At 39.6% G+C, this 17135-nt stretch overlaps 1 protein-coding gene across 2 annotated transcripts in view; it reads right to left on the bottom strand.

Moving 5' to 3' along the window:
- The window catches only part of gabbr1b (gamma-aminobutyric acid (GABA) B receptor, 1b), a 122983-nt gene that overhangs the window by 7996 nt on the left and 97852 nt on the right, over positions 1-17135 (bottom strand). Inside the window, exons 17-21 of one of the 2 annotated variants that reach the window (XM_082185289.1) lie at positions 16820-16952; positions 15702-15818; positions 4727-4837; positions 4503-4596; positions 1550-1677 (exon numbers count right to left, since the gene is read on the bottom strand). In XM_082185289.1, coding sequence (XP_082041415.1) covers positions 1550-1677; positions 4503-4596; positions 4727-4837; positions 15702-15818; positions 16820-16952 — 583 coding nt within the window. The remainder of the gene's footprint in view (positions 1-1549; positions 1678-4502; positions 4597-4726; positions 4838-15701; positions 15819-16819; positions 16953-17135) is intronic. The other variant, XM_082185290.1, reaches the window with a different exon arrangement.

Genomic DNA, 17135 nt, shown 5'->3' with positions numbered 1-17135 from the left:
TAGTGTAATATTTATGAATTTGATTATGTATTTATCCATTTCATTGCAAGTGGAGTGTTCTTGCAGAGAGACTCCGCCCACACACTATTCCAATTGGCTGTGATTTTTGATTGATTTGTTGTGTCTTGTAGTTTTGTCGCATCTGGTGTGGACAGACAAATGCTTGTCGCTGGAATCTTATTGCATCGCTTATGGTTAGAACACGGTGATATGGCTTTGGAACAACATAAGGGTGAGTAAATGATGACACAATTTACAGTATGTCATTATTTATTCATCCTTATGTCGTTTCAAACCCATTTGACTATAATTTCTTTTGTGGAAAAGAATCTCTGCAGATCTTTTCCATATAATGTCAGTTAATAGTGATCACAAATGTCAAAATCTAAAAAGGAAAATAAATACCATAAAAGCACCATAACAGCTATCCTGTAAATATATATATAACTCTATTGTACATTCGAGTTCTTGATTTGGGAGTCAAACAAGTCAAAATGTGAGTTTAATAAATCTTATCAGTTTCCTGTGAAAGAGGTGAGCTCTTATTGTCTTTATTATTGTCCTCCAAGCAGCTGAAATTCTAAAAAGTGATGGAGTTTGTAATGACATGACAGATGGCATCTGAAATCATTTCTTTAGCAGAATAGGCATTCGCTAAGGGCCAGGAGTCAGCCCGCAACTTGGAAAAAGAGAGAGAGAGAAAAGATTAAAATGCAAAATTTGGCCCCTTGCTGATCTACAGTCTCTCCCTCAATTTGAGCTTAAATTGGGTTCAGTGTATAATGGGTAATCCTTGGAGGCCTAGATGGAGAGAAACACACTGCTTCAAATTAAAAGCCTACAATGAAATAGCTGATTGACAAAAGCTTTGTGCTTCATTTCCAATCAGCCTTCGCCATAGAAAACAGACCAGAAGTCTTTATGGTAAATGAAAAGAGATTCCCATGTATTTTCCATCAAAACTGAGGGTGTTATCAGCATGGTACGTGCTTCTTTCGTGACTCGTGAGCCGTGGGGCCGCACTGAAATGCTAAAGTGGAACAGATGAGATGATGGGCAAAAACAAACAACTTTCAACATTACTGTGGGACCACTTTACTTGAGTTTTCTAACTACTTTAGAGCTCCAGTCCCGTCAAACTGACATGCAAGCTTATTCCCGATGATGAGGGGAAGCTCTTTTCCCTCCCTTTCCCTGTCCTCTGGAAAGCTCTGCGTCCCTGGACAGCATTCGAGATGGCAGGCTCAGACACTTCACTTCCATCAAATCTAGCAGAGCCACACTGAAATGCTCTAGGCATGTTCTTCCTGCTTATGATTGTGTTGTGACACACAACAGCTCCAGAAGGATGCTGCGTCCAATTCACACGCCAACTCCCAACTAAACTTGAGCAACGAAAGAAAAGAAAAAAACCCCTCTGTGGTGCTATTTCAGTCACGTCAGCCGAACAGTTCTACCTTTTAATTGGACAATATTTGGGTGACAACTGACATTTCAAATGTCACAAAAGGCGCTCCCTTAAAATGTTTAAAAAGATGAACAGACTCACCGAGACATTGTAGATGGCCATCCCAACAGCTCGATGATCGTTTATTTTTTCAGTGGACACAGATTTGGTTTCATAAGCCAGAAAAATACCCAGAAGCAGCAGCAAACCCTTATAGCCATACACGACACCTAGAAGTCAAAACAGAGACAAATATAACGAACAGGTTTCCCAAACATCCATATTGTTTAATCCCAAATCCAGGGACGCCGGAGCAACAGGGGCGAGAACAATTTTTTGGGAGAGTCAGTAAGATTTAAAAAAAAGAAAAAAAGAAAAGAAATTAACACTTATATTCAGCAAGGACACATCACTGGTCAAAAGTGACAGTGACATTGATAATAAATGGTTCTTGAGCAGCAAATCAGCATATTAGAATGATTTCTGAAGGATAATGTGACACTGAAGAATGGAGTAATGATGCTGAAAATTCAGCCTTGCTATCACAGGAATAAATTACATTTTAAAATACATTCAAACAGAAAACAGTCATTTTAAATTTTAATAATATTTCAAAATATTACTTTCTAATGTATTTTTGATCAAATAAATGCAGCCTTAGTAAACATCTGTCACTGACACCAAACTTTTGAAATGTATTGTAAATGATCATACTATTTATTAAATCCAGCCAAAAGTCTCACCAAGTTGAAGGATTTTGAAACATTTATAAAGTGCTTTAAAAACAATATCTACAACAATGCCAAGCATACACTGTATCAGTTATCATTGATTTGTTACTACTGGCTGTTGCTTGTGTATTATTTATAGTCACCTTCTTCTCTGACCATTAAATCCTCTATAAACACTGGCGATGTAATGAAGGTCGCAGACAGGGGGGGTGCAGATTCAATTTAATTGAGTGCTTGCTAAAAAACGGCTCACTCTCAGATTATCATTTCAAGTCCATTTGGATTTGGATGTGAGCAAAAATTGTGCTATCTAGAGTGTGTGAGCTGTTTACTAAGTAATTAGTCCATCCTTTTCCACCAGTTTGATGCATTCAGGCCGATGCAAACATGATAGGTGGACATTATCACACTGACAGGGTAATCAGTCAGTCACAGGTGCTGCCTGCACTCATGACTTTTGCCTGGATCTAGCCATTCATCCTTCACATTCACAACACACTATACAATGAGAAAAAAAATTGGTGTAGGATTTACTTAAGCAATTTTCGCTCCCAAAATTGCTAGTAAATTTCACAAATGATTACAAAGAAACGGCAAGTAACATATTGAATTAAAATGAAAATTTAAAGAAGAAAAATTTTAATTGTGTTTTCTTGTAAATAGTACTCCAATAATCTTTGTTTTATTTTCAACTTTGATCTCAATGAGAACTTTGCTATATTTGTTTTTGTTTGGTTCTGTGCAAATCAGTTATTTTTCTCATCCAGATGTTGTGAAAGGAAGCTGCCTTCCATGCATCTTTGAACCAAATGCTCCATGAAGTCAACCTACTAATGGTTTACTTGGAGAAACTGTAATGGCAGATTTTGTATCATACAAGTATTTGTATGACAGGCCTGTTTATTATTGCTGGGCAGCTGTTCTCCTTTCTCAAGGACTCTGTCTGAAGAACACACTGAAAGCTCATTTTAATGACCGTAACTGGAAGAGCAAGGCCGCTCCAATTTGTCTCATAAAGGTAGCAATTAATTTGTTTAATTACTTAACACTTACAAGAAGGAAACACCTGAGGAGAGAGGCTGAAGGTCAAAACCATCGGGGTTCCTTCATTAAATCACTTTCACACAGACACAGGCTCATGGGCTTTATTTCAGACAGCGACAATTTTTTTGAGCCCAACACCATGATGAGATGTCATAATGAACAAGAGAAGAGAGACATTGTGGCCACTGTTAACGTTCCTTATTTGCATGCACTGTCTGCATTTTAATATCCGATTCATTATAGGAATTATGCAAATCAGGTAATGACGCAAATATGGCATAAAAACAACGCTGACCACAATTTGCATGCTGTAATTCCCCATCTTATGGGTCGGTTCTGAGTGGAGGAACTGTGTCAAATAAGTACACTTTAGCAAAAATTTTAAAAGATGACTAATTATGGATTGGAAATCTAAAATATACTTTGTCATGTCTATTAAAACTTGTATATCATGAATTACATTTTTAATGATCATGTTACACTTCAGTACATTGTACTAGTATATATTATTGAATAACACACAACAGTTAAAATTGTAATCAAGTACTTGCTTTAGTCAACAATAAGTGTACTTTAAAGCATGACAAAGGATTTTGAAAAGATTGATTTTATATCTAGTTTAAAATAAAACTTTTAATTTGACATTATTACAAAGTATACTTAAGTGTTAAGAAACAGCCATGCATTCATATTTAACTATCTGAAAGTAAAGTTTTTTTTGTTTTTAAAATTTACTTAAAAATACACCTTGAAATATTTAAAGCACACAAGTGCACATTCCGTACAATTAAACACTTCTCTTTTTTTATAAGGGAATCTTCATACTTTACTGAAAATACACTGCATCAGTCCTCCAGTGTGATCAAGACACTTCAACTGACACATAAAGTGTGCTTGACTACACTGCACATCTGGAGGTACTGTATGCTAGTTATAACATCATTTAATCATCATTTGATGAATATCTGCCAGTATTATCACTAGAAAATGTACACAAACATCTCTTTTGAAGAATGTTCTGTTTGCTGCCTTCTTTCCACAACAATGACTTCATTTAAATATGCCTGCTGCAGTCCTAAGTCAGCACAGAGAGTGCTGGTTTAAACTGGATTATGGGTGGTCCGTGAATAAAACGCAGGGTTTTTGCATTTAAATACTGCACTGTAAAGTCAAGGAATATATTAACTGATCAAATGTAACGTTTGCATTTTACAAAAAAATCGAATCAGAATTGGGTGCAGTGTGAAAAGATTCAGAGTCAAACCCAGAACGATTCTTACCAAGCCATGTGTTCATCTTCTCTGAACTGCAGTGCTGCAGAAGAGGCTCAATCAACTGATCCACGTCCCCTTTAGGTGCTTCTTTAGTGAACTTCTGCTCAGAGAGAAAGAGAAACGGTTAATTCAAGACTTTGTTCATATGCACCTTGTGGCAAAACACAATGAATCCAACTGTGTCATGTTCGTAAAAACACAGTCCCTGATAGGACGGAGGGTTGCCTTACCTCCACTGTGATGTGCAAGGGGTCCACAATCTGCCAAACCATAAGGGACAGGATGTCGATAACCAGCAGGACCCCCACGGTGGCATAGAGCTTCCAGGGCTCCAGGTGCTGCTGGGATATAAAAACACCACAAATCAACTTTCCATCCAGGCCAGTGAAAGAAACAACTTCTGTGGTGATTCATGACATCATAAGGAGCGTAAGTGCAGAGAGCTTGAAGGGAAAACAATGGCCCATTATCAGGATGCCAATTCAATCCGCCACACGGTGGCTGATCTTTATGGTTTAAGTAAGGAAAGTGTCTTTAATGGATTTCAACAAAATCAATACTCGTTCTTTTTTTGTAGCGAGGATGGTGTTTGTGAGCAATTAAACATAAAAAGCATTTATTTAAAGAGCAACATAAAAAGCATATGTTCTCTGTGACTCGTATTGTTTATCCTCACAGAGCTCATAAACCTCAAACACACCTTCACAACGGCGAGGATGAAGGAACTTGCACATAGCCAGACAATTGATTCAAGAAATTTTCTGGGTTCAAAACAAGTTAAGCTCTATATATGGCCTGCAACTGATTGCAAGAGAACTTTGACTCATGTCTCTGTTTGTAAAAATGAACAGGAATTTACTTACATTTTTATGGGACATTTCAGTGCTTATATTAAGCTCTAAAGATGCCTTGATCATCCTTTGGATGAAGTGGTGGAACTTATTTTCTACGTGGATGAACTTCTGGTTTTGCATTGAATTTGTGGGTGTATTTTTCTCTTTGTGAACAGATCCTTTCTGGCATCCTTACACATATCATATGAAAGTTACAGGGTTTACTGCTTTGACATTTTTTATTATGAGCAACATGGTCACAACAGAAATTGAAATAGTGAATATAATTTTCCACAGACAAGATTAGTTATCAATCACAGTTTCTAACACACTACTGTTCAAATGTTTGGGGTCGGTAAGATTTTTTTAATGTTTTTGAAAGAAGACTCTTAAGCTCACCAAGGATGCATTGATTTGGCCAAAAATACAGTAAAACAATTTTAAATAACTGTTTTCTATTTTATTATATTATTTTATATGTGATGTAAATGTAATTTATTCCTGTGATGACATTACTGGATTACTCTAGTCTTCAGTGTCATTCTAATATGCTTATTTGCTGCTCAAGAAACATTTCTTGATTATTATCAGCATTGAAAACAGTTGTGAAGCTTAATATTTTTGTGGACCATTTTTTTAACCATTTTATTAAAGATTTTTTCAGTATTCTTTGATAAATAGAAGGTTAAAAAGAACAGCATTTCTTTGAAATATAAATGTTTTGTAACGTTATAAATACCTTTTACTCTCACTTTTGATCAATTTAATGTGTCCTTGCTGAATAAAAGTATTAATTTATTTTAAAAAGAAACCTTTTAGTCTCGTGGTTATACTCATACAAAGTATATTTTATAAACTGAGGGACAAGTCTAAATTATTTTCTGTTTTGTTTTTGTCATCATTTCAACAATAAAACATATCATCATACAAGTTCACGAGTTTCTGTTTGCTAAAAATAGAATCTTTGTCCCAAATCTTTCTTTCCATGTTATGGTTTTTAATAAATGCTGAAACTATTCTTTATTCCAACATTTCCCTTTTGTATCCCTGACAATGACTTTGAAGAATCCACTTCAAACAAACTTACTGATGCTCGGTTTGTGTTTGTTTTTAACTTTTAAAACAAAAAATCTCAATAGTGACGCACCAGTCAAAGAAGCACATTTGAAAATGACAAAGCCGTCAATTCAATGCCCCACTGCACATCATAGATCGTTTCTCAATTTTTGAATCCTTTCTTTGTGTAGAAGCAGAGAGAGAGAGAGAGAGAGAGAGAGAGAGAGAGAGAGAGAGAGAGAGAGAGAGAGAGAGAGAGAGAGAGAGAGAGAGAGAGAGAGAGAGAGAGAGAGAGAGAGAGAGAGCAAGAGAGAGCAAGAGAGAGCAAGAGAGAGCAAGAGAGAGCGAGAGAGAGCGAGAGCTCTCCACAGGGAACATGACAAGCTCCTCTCCACCACTAGATGAATGCTCATGAATTCTCAATAATAGGCATTATGTACTTATCCTGAACCCTTTATCTCCTTTGACTTTACTTTTAGTTATAATGGTTACTTTTGGCTGTGAAAAATATAATTTTTGTTGGGTACGTTTACTCAACAACGATGCACTAAAAACAGAAAAGTGTACAGACAACAACATTGTCAAAACGATCCCCGTTCACACGGATCTGCGAAAACAACTAAAAACGTTGTATTATGCTGCCAGGCCAGTAGTTGGCGATCTCATTTGGTAAAGAAACACTAAGCGCCTATAGACTGAACACGTAATACGCATTCACATGACATCACCATTTTCACAAATTCGCGTTTTTGTAGTTTACACGGAGACAATAATGATTTCTTTTTAAAATACTTGCACTTTGAATCCCGTTTTTTAAAAGTTTGCGTTTTCAGGCCCCCAAAACGCTGTTGTCGTGTAAATGAACAGCCAAAACACATCAAAAAAAATTCCGTATTTAGTTGAAAATGGTGTCGTGTAAACGGTCTTCCTTTCCAGTAAAAATATCTAAACATCACTAATGTGATACATTACCAAAAATAAAAATATCAAGAATATTTTTTAAAGAAGTTGTTTTAAGCATAAATCGAAATGCTTTATGCAAAGAACAATAAAAATGTAAGAAAAATAAACTTTATTCAAGATACTGTAACGCTGGGTTGAAACAAAGACAAAAATAAAAGTGCAGGATCTTTTTGCAAGCAGTCTCTTTAAATAAACAAACTCAAAATAACACTATCAGTATATATAGTGATCTACTGTATATATAGATATCAATAACACTACTAATAACAAAAACAGGGCTATAAATATACTGGGACACACTGGCCCTGGGTACCAATGTCCATACTATCCATCCCAAATAGGATGTAAGATTAAAATAAGTGTGTCCCAAAGCATAGTATGTTGAAAAGAGTATGTCAAAAGTCCCAGGATGGTCTACTATTTCTGATAGATTTTCGAAGTGTGGATCCGTGCTCACTATAACGGCTAATATTGCCCACAACCCACTGCGCAATTGAGCAAACTGCGGATTCAGTTCAGAACAACAGACACAAGTTAAAAGTGTTAAAAAAAACCTACAAAACATGGCGGATATGTGCGACCAGAAAGGTGAGAGGTTTAGATAAAGGTTTGAGTGACTAAAAAAATATTTATTTAAAGGGGTGGTATAATGCCCTTTTCACAAGATGTAAAATATATCTATGATGTCCCCAGAGTGTGTGTGTGAAGTTTTAGCGCAAAATACCCCACAGATATTTTTATACAGCAAGTTAAAGTTGTCACTTTTTGAGGGTTTGCAAAAACGCACCGTTTTGTGCCTGGCCCTTTAAATGCAAATGAGCTGCTGCAGAGGGCGGGGTTTCAAGAGCTCCTGTGTGTTAGCAGCTGCTATTACCTCACGCAGACACACTAAAATGACAGAAACTGTTCTGCCTTTAATGTTAAACGGAGTCAGATAAGGATGGAGAGACTCAAGAAGAAGTGACAACATGTAGAATGCAACAGGACGTCTCTGAATGGTTAGTTGATGAATTTATGTCGCTGATGTGGAGTTAACTATCTTCAATTAGGATATTCTGTCATGATAAATCTATAAATTGCTCATATATGAACTGTTGTGAGATGCACACAGAGTGACTTTCTATTGCATGTGAAAAGATGGATGCTAAAGTTTGAGCTGACTCACAAATGTACTCTTAAATACAACAACTTTTCCTCTTCTCAACATGGACTGCGTGTTCCCGGGGGCGGGGTTTATGTAAATTCTAGGGTTAGTGATGTCACTAACCCGAGAGGAATGTCGTGTAGTCCCAACCAGCCGTTTGTTGTAGTCCTTTTCTTTAAAAGCAAATATCTCCCTTTGCTTTGAACTTTGAGCGTTGTAACTTTGCAGATGTTGTTTATGCTCAAACAGCAACATTACACACTAACTAAAGTTAGAAAAGTGAAATCACACTCAACCACCCCTTTAATGTTATCCATGTTATATTTCATCTGCAATAACAATGTGGACTTTTATAAAGATCCGTTTAGCCATTTACTTTTAAATGCATCATTATGCATTAATATGAGGAGAGTGCTCCGCATGAAAGACCTGCGACTGCTGATCAACGTGCTACTGCATTTCTCACCGATACGGTATATTAAATGTGGAGGATTTTAACTGTGACAAGATGATTGACAGGCCAGTTCACAGTGTCAGGATGCGACAGAGAGCAACCGTTAAAGATGCCATTGTATGATGTGATAGTATGTCCCAGAGCAAAACAGTACATACTTTTAGGGCGTAGTATAAGTAGGCGAATTGGGACGCAGCATGGGACTAAACAAGATAATTAACAAGACACAGGTGGAACACATGAGGGCAGATCATAAACCGTGGAAACAGAAGAGCATGAACAAATAAAACACTGGAAACTGAACTGAAGCAAAACACAAACACAGATCAGACGTAACAGATGCACTGCCATTTAAAGTTTTGGGGTTGGTAAGATTTTTTATATTTTTGAAAGTCTCTCCCCAAGGCTGCATTTATAGGAGCTTTCACACTGGAGGAACCTTTTTCATAGTTCCTAGAACTACTGGCGGAAGTACCCGGATTTTGGCATTGTTCGCACCGCAGGAACTAGGAACGATTTTAGTTACAGGAACTCCCTTTGGAGGAACTAATTCAGCTCCTTCAGAGTAGGGTCTAAAACAGCACTATAGGAACTATCCGCAACGTTAGTGTACGCTGATTTGCCAAACGCACGCGAAACACCAGCACCTACCATTTTTAAAAAAGGGTGTGTAAACACACAGGTTATAGCCTATATATTTACTCCAGAAACTTACTCTACGAACATGGAAAATAGTGATAGTTGGGACTCTTAACCTTTACGCTAAGGAAAAAAATCCAACGCAACTTTGAGGGGACCAAGCAAAACATGATTATGTATTTCTGCTCAGCTAGCAACACTGAACATCAACCACATGGCATACGCTAATAACTTTTCATTATTGTCTACATTCTATGTATAACAGTTCTAATAACGTATTACACAGGACTGTTAAGACATATCGTAAACTAATGAGACTAACGGAGAATGTGAGAGCTGTGAGCTCAGGCGTTCTCCGTGCCGTCAAAATAAAAGTCACAACAACAAGCAAGGCTTACGTCACTTCAGAGTTCCTACTGGCGGTGTGAATGCAACCAGGAAAACATTCCTAGGGGAACCATCAGTTCTCGGGGAACCACCCTGGTGGCTAGTTCCTAGAACTAAGTTCTTACAACTACCTGGTGCGAAAGGACCTTATTTGATCAAAAATACAGTAAAAATGGTATTATTGTGAAATACTATTACAATTATTAATGTCTTTATCAGGTAACATGGACTAACAATGAAAAATGCTTCCACAGTATTATTAATCTTAGTTACTGTTAATTTCAACATTTACTAATACATTTTAAAATGAAAATTTGTATCTGGTAACATTAAATTAATGGACTCTGTGAACTAACATGAAAAATAAACAATTGTATATGCATTAACTAAGACGGATAAATGCTGCAAAAATGTAATGCTTATTGTTAGTTCATGTTAGATAATACAGTAACTAACAAATGAGACCTTATTGTGTTACCAAAAAATCAAACATACTGATTGAAAGTGATCTTGCGCAGTGTGAGAGAATCTGTGGTGATGGAGTGACTGCTGGTTCATGGGGCTGTAAAGAGAGCTCATCGAGATGGGCTCTATGATAAATGTGCAGTTTAAGGATGCTCAAGGACAACAGGGGACCTATCTCTGATATCAGGCACAGAGAAACAGTGGCCAAGCCAGAGAGGCAGTCGAAGTGAGATGGAGATCCAAAGATAATAACAGAAAGAGGAACAAGATATATTATTTATAAAAGATAATAATTCCACTATGATATTTTGATCATTCCAGCAGTGTACTGGAAGACCTTGACACGACAAGTCAGCAGAGTAAATTCTTATGAGGCTTTAAAAGACCAGATAGTTTGTCTTGAAACACCTTATATTAACCTCACACCAGTTACTTTAGAAAAAAATGTCTGCTTTAATTTTTAAATTTAGTTTATTTAATTTTAAGTTTTAGTAATTGATTTTGTTTTTGTCTTCTTTTTTTTTTAAATACAGGTTTAATTCATTTTATTTCAGGTTTAGTTTGAGTTATTTTAATATAAGTTAACTTAAAATGTTGCCTTGGCAACTAGCCAACTGAAAGTTTTTTATATATTATTTCAGTTACTGTTTATTTCAAGTTACAAAAATAATTTAAGGTTTTAGTTTTAATAACTATAATTGTAACGTATAGTCCACTGAAGGCAAGTCGAGTTGAAGTGAACTCAAGAGCAGTTATATAAAAAAATGCTGACAGAGTAAACAGAATAAAATGATGACTTGACTTGAACTTAAAGCCCGGGACACACCAAGTTAACGTCAAAGAACTAGCGGAGACGAAAGCTCACTGTGTTGTCACCTCGCATCGGCTGAGTCTTGGCCACTCGGCCAAAAAGAACATGCCAAAAGGACTACTGCCGACCGTCAACTAGCACCTGCGTTCTCCGCCTACATGTAAAAAAATAACTGTCTATATCAGCAGATATCAATAGTCTATATTTGCCATTCAAAAAGGGAAACCGAAACTAGGACTGCAGATATAAAACCGTAAACAAAGCAGCGCTAGCTTACCATTTTGAATATAAATCGTGCCGATCACTTCCTTCATTCCACTCGGCTTGTTATTATGAAAATATTTTATGCATTTGAATGCTCAGGTAAGATGACGTACAATTATAACAGCCTTCTGTCTGTACTGTCTTGACTGCTTTGAACGCTTTCATCACTTTCGCTTTTATTCTTGTGCACAGACGAGTTTGCTAAGCTGAACAGCCAATCAAAGTTCTCTCTCACCAATGGCCCGACAGCGATACAACGTGCTGAATCGGCCCAAAAAACCCAGACGGCATGCGACTAGAGCCAACGGTGAACACACCGTAAAAACTAAGCCAACAGACACTCAAAAACAGCCCGACATTGCCCGATGGCCGATTCTGCGTTAACATGACATGACTTGACTAGAACAGACTTGGACATGAGCTATAAAAAGAAACTCACCAACAGCAGGTTACGTTAAACAAATCTAAATCCAAGACAATGGAAACACGAGGGCTAAATGCACAAGGACTAATGACATAAGACACACCTGAAAGCAATGAACACAATAAACTAATCAAAACATGACACACAAGACAAAGGAACCACATGACAAGAACGCATGAGGAACAGGGAAATCACATGACATAGTTCCTTGATTTGTCATATTCCTGGTTATGACAATAACAGAATACAAGATATGACCTAACCTAAACGTAGTTCAAAACTCAAAACCAAACATGACAATAAAAACGTTTAGGTTACTAATGTGAAGGAGGGAATAGAGATGTTTACTTTAGTGACTGACGAATTGGGATCTAGCCTGAGAGCCCAATCACCTTCGAGTGGTAACAGAACAAGCCAATGCACACTGGCGAGTGAAATTTGCATCGCAAGCCGCTCCCCCACTTTCGGTTATACAAGGCAGCGTGCGAATACTCACATTACGTTTTTTTGCCTAGGAGCCGAGATGGGGTGCCGGCTGCCAGCTGAGGTACAGGAGTTGTTGTGACAGGCATTAAAGTCTCCGTTCCCTCCTTCAGGGAACGGGGGTTATATTAGTAACCTAGATATTCCCTATCAGTCAGTCACATTCAACGTTAACGTTAGTGACAGATGGACTGGAATCTCTATGGAAGACACCACAACTACTGCCCCTTTCCAGTGCCCTTAGCAAGACAGCAGGTGGCCCCGCAGCTGTTTGGGGCGGAAGTAGGAAAGGACTGTGCACAAAGAATGTCAAATCACTGATGTTCCATTCACCCTGAACAGTGAAACTATTGGATAACACTGGGAAAGCATGCCTTTTCCAAATGAAAAGGAATGCTACGGAGACCACATCCTGCCCATAGGGAGGTAACATGTGGAGTTACAAATATAGACTGACCGACAGGGCAGTGCTACATATGGAAGATCTCTGTACAGAGATGGCAGAGTGGACTCTGCCAAGGGAAATACATGACCTCACCAACAGGGGAGCCATACCGTGGAAGAATACACATATGGGATCACCTAAAGAGAGAAATCACAACATAGGGACATCTAGTCTTGTACAGGGGCTGACCAACTGGGCATACACACCAGTACTAGACCTGGCGTTAGATGCCTCCACAGCATCTGACTGCGAGGATGCTGGAGGAACTCCTCCAGGGTTCACCAGCATTGGAACTCAACTGAGGAGCAAAATAAGCACTCGTATCCCATCCTCAGAGGGGAATGGCACAGCAAGCGAGACACCGAGTCATTCCTCCTGCATATCACCTGTTTGTAGAAAATACATGGAAAGACACCGGCTCCACTTGGAGATTGCAAAATCTTGCAAATGTATTAGTTGTCGCCCAGCCCGCAGCTCTGCATATGTCTGCAAGAGAGGCTCCCAGGAGGAAGCAACACTGTGTTAAGTGAGCTGTCACTCCCAGGGGACACGGCTCGTCTTGGGAATGGTATGCTAAGACGGGAGCTGTTGTGAGGTTATGAAGCTCTGTGTGTGGTCCACGTACAAACTCGATGCTGAACCAAGACACAGCAACGCAAGGGCTGGGTCTGCCTCCTCCGGGGGCAGCGCTTGCAAGTTTACCACCTGGTCCCTGAAAGGAGTGGTGGGAACTTTGGGCACGTATCCAGGCCGGGGTCTCAGGATGACGTGAGAGTTAGCTGGCCCGAATTCAAGGCACATTTCTTCGACCGAAAATGCCTGCAGGTCCGTCACCCTCTTAATGGATGTGAGCACGGTCAGGAGCACTGTCTTAAAAGACAGGATTTTAATATCTACTGACAAGGTAGATCTTTGAACCCTGACAAGGGTTCAAAGCGTGCTCTCTGTAAGGCCATCAGGACCAAGGAGAGGTCCCAAGACAGGATGAGGCATGGCAGAGGAGAATCCAACCTCCTGGCGCCTCTAAGGAACCTAATGATCAAGTCGTATTTCCAGAGGGACTTATAGTCAACTGCATCGTGGTGTGCAGCAATAGTGGCAACATACACTTTCAGGGTGGAGGGAGACAGCCTTCGTTCAACCCCGTCTTCCAGGAAAGAAAGCATGACATTGACAGGCATCTATGGGAACCTTCCCTGCATAGATAGGTTATAGGTTTCACTTCATAGCGTAAGCGCGCCTCGTAGAGGGGGCTCTAGCTGAAGTGATAGTGTCTACTACTGCTGGAGGTAGACCACATAAGTCCACTTAAGTCGGATGCCACATAGTGCCCCGTCCCTGAGAAAGCAGGTCCTTCCTCAGGGGAATCCACCAGGAAGGGGCTGTCAAGAGAAGCATGAGTTCTGGGAACCTGGTCTGGTGGGGCCAGTATGGCTCAACCATCAAGACCTGCTCCTTGTCCTCCCTGACCTTGCACAGTGTCTCACTAAGGGAAACGCATACTTGCGTAGGCCCCGGGGCCAGCTGTGTGCCAGTGCTTCTGTGCCGAGGGTCCCCTCGGTCAGGGAATAGAACCACTGGCAGTGGGTTGTCTCTGAGGTCACGAACAAGCAACTCAAGGCAATTGATATGCCACTGCAGGTGGGGTCCTGTCCAGGAGCCCGAGGCTGTGTGTCCATCGTATTTAACACCCCAGCCCGTGCTGGAGGCCTCTGTTGAGACAACATGCCTGGACACTTGTACTAGGGGAACGCCTGCCTGTAGAAAAGCAAGGTCCGACCATGGGCTGAAAGTCCCGCGACAAACCGGAGCGATTTCCACTCTGTGTGTGCCACGTGCCTTTTTTTTTTTTTTATGTGCAGAGATTTGCTCTTTTCCTAGATGACCCGAAGCCCCAAACAGCTGAGATGCGTGAGCACCAAGTCCCTGTGTTCGCATAACTGATCTTGCGATTAGGCCAGTATGAGCCAGTTGTCGAGATAGTTGAGAATGCGAATGCCCGCCTCCTTCAACGGAGTGAGGGCGGCCTCCTTTATCTTCGTAAAGATGCAGGGCGACAAGGAAAGGCCGAAGGGGAGGACCTTGTACTAGTATGCCCATCCCTCGAACGCAAAGCATAGAAACGGTCTGTGCTGCAGCTCCTGCATCAACCCTGGGTCAGAACTACTCTTGTGCAGCTCTTTTAGGGCCTTGGCCTGGTATACTTGCAGGAGGGCCATGGCGTGCAGGGCAGAGGCGGCCTGTCCAGCGGCGCTGTAATTCTTGGCTGCAAGTGCAGCCGAGAACTTACAGGCCTTGGATGGGATACCCGGACGACCCCGCCTGATGGCAGCATTTTGCGAGCACAGCTGCACTGCAAAAGCACGCTCCACCTGAGCGATCTCCACGTACCCTTTGACCGCTCCGCCATCGAGGCTAGGGCTTCTGGCTGAAAAAGGTGCCTTCCAGGCTTAAATGTTGAAGCATCCAAGGGAACAGCCGCTGCACCAGACTGTGCACTCTCAGCCACCGCAACCTCCGCTGGAACGCTCCGTCACACCAACACCAGAACAGGAACAGACTCTCGTTCTGATACTCTCTTGAGCAATGATTGAAGAGCAGAGTGAAAACCAGATCCACTGGGCTCCGAAGCAAAAAAACGTAATGTGAGTATTCGCACGCTGCCTTATAACCCAGAAGCAAGGGAGCAGTTTGCGATGCAAATCTCACTCGCCAATGTGCATTGGCTTGTTACCACTCAAAGGTAATTGGGCTCTCAGGCGAGATCCCAATTCGTCAGTCACTGACCTTAACGTCGAACGTGACTGACTGATAGGGAACTTTGGTTCTGTACTCACCTTTCTCTTGTCTTTCTTCTCATCCTTCTTTGTGAACACAGTGTGAACCCACCAGATCTTCGTGAACATACTTCCATAGGCCAAACTGAAGCCAAGTCCAAGCAGCCACAAACGGAACTAGAAAAACAACAACAACAATAATAATAATAAAAAAAAAGCAATTTAGCCAATATTTCAGCTTTTAATTTGAAAAGACAGTGTATATTATGGATATAAGGATGCACCAATTAAAAAAATTCTGCCCAGTATCGATAATCTTATCATTATTCTAATGTTATGGTAGATAAATAATCGATAAATGACTGATATTAAAATTATATACTATTTTATCAAAATAAATTAAAAGAAAGGCAATTAAAATGAATTAATGAATTTAAGCATCACAACATTATAATGTACAACATGAACAATTCATTTTGAGGTTTGCTAAATATTATATTTTACAATGTTACTACAACAGTAATGTTTCTAATGATTAACTTTAAATGAGTGTTATATGATGGCAAATGTAAATTAAATGTAAAAATAGCAGAAATGAGCAAGCACAATAAATATTCAATAAAAACAGCTAATATCTAATATCTATAATAGCTGATAACCGTTTTTGTTCTGATATATAACGCGTATCCCTAAATGTAAACACACTGTAACTTTTTAGATCTCAAACTTCCTCCCCTGTCCAAAATTGCATTTATTCAAATTAAGCTGCAAAAACAAATCGTTCTGATCTTAGGCTTTGCTAAGATGCTGTTACTGAAGGAAGGGGTAGTGCAAACTAAATTGGACCAGACGGCAAGCCTGGAAGTAAATGTAAGCGAAGAGGGCATATATAAAGATGTCTGAAAGCAAGGAGGCAAAACAAGCGTGTTTAATACTTAAGGGTCTGAGAGTGGGTGAAAAATGGTTGTGAAAAAACTAAATAATTCATACTTTTTGATACAAGAAACCCCGACAAACATTATCAGTGGGCCTCAGGAGAAAAAAAAAATGAAGACTTTTTTTTTTTATACACCTTATAGCCCTTCAGAAGAAAAGTGTCTGAGGAGGTTTTAAAAACTCAATTACTACTACTACAAATAATGACAAAACAGCATTACCCAGATTGCCTGAGCGCTTACCTGACAAACCACAGGAAACTGGGAGTTCCGTACATGCAGTCCATCAATTCCCAGAGGAAAAACAGCAGCCAGAGCCATCATACAGCCGACTGCCGTCATGTTATTCAGGTAAGGCTGGGAGTTTTGAATGTACCTTCAACATATGGACATACATATTACTGAATCTGCAAAATGCAGAAGTTTGCAAAGACATGTATGTCCAAACAATAGGTTCATACATGAAACAGATATTTCCAAAGACACAATAGTGTGGTAGTGCCATCACTCTAAGAAAAAAAGGTTCAATGGGGTTCTATACAGAACCCTAGGATTCTTG

The sequence above is a fragment of the Leuciscus leuciscus genome, assembly GCF_965113295.1.
Source record: "Leuciscus leuciscus genome assembly, chromosome: 12".
NCBI lineage: Eukaryota > Metazoa > Chordata > Actinopteri > Cypriniformes > Leuciscidae > Leuciscus > Leuciscus leuciscus.
The sequence above is the reverse complement of the archived record's forward strand: the minus strand, read 5'-3'. Positions and strand labels throughout refer to the sequence as shown.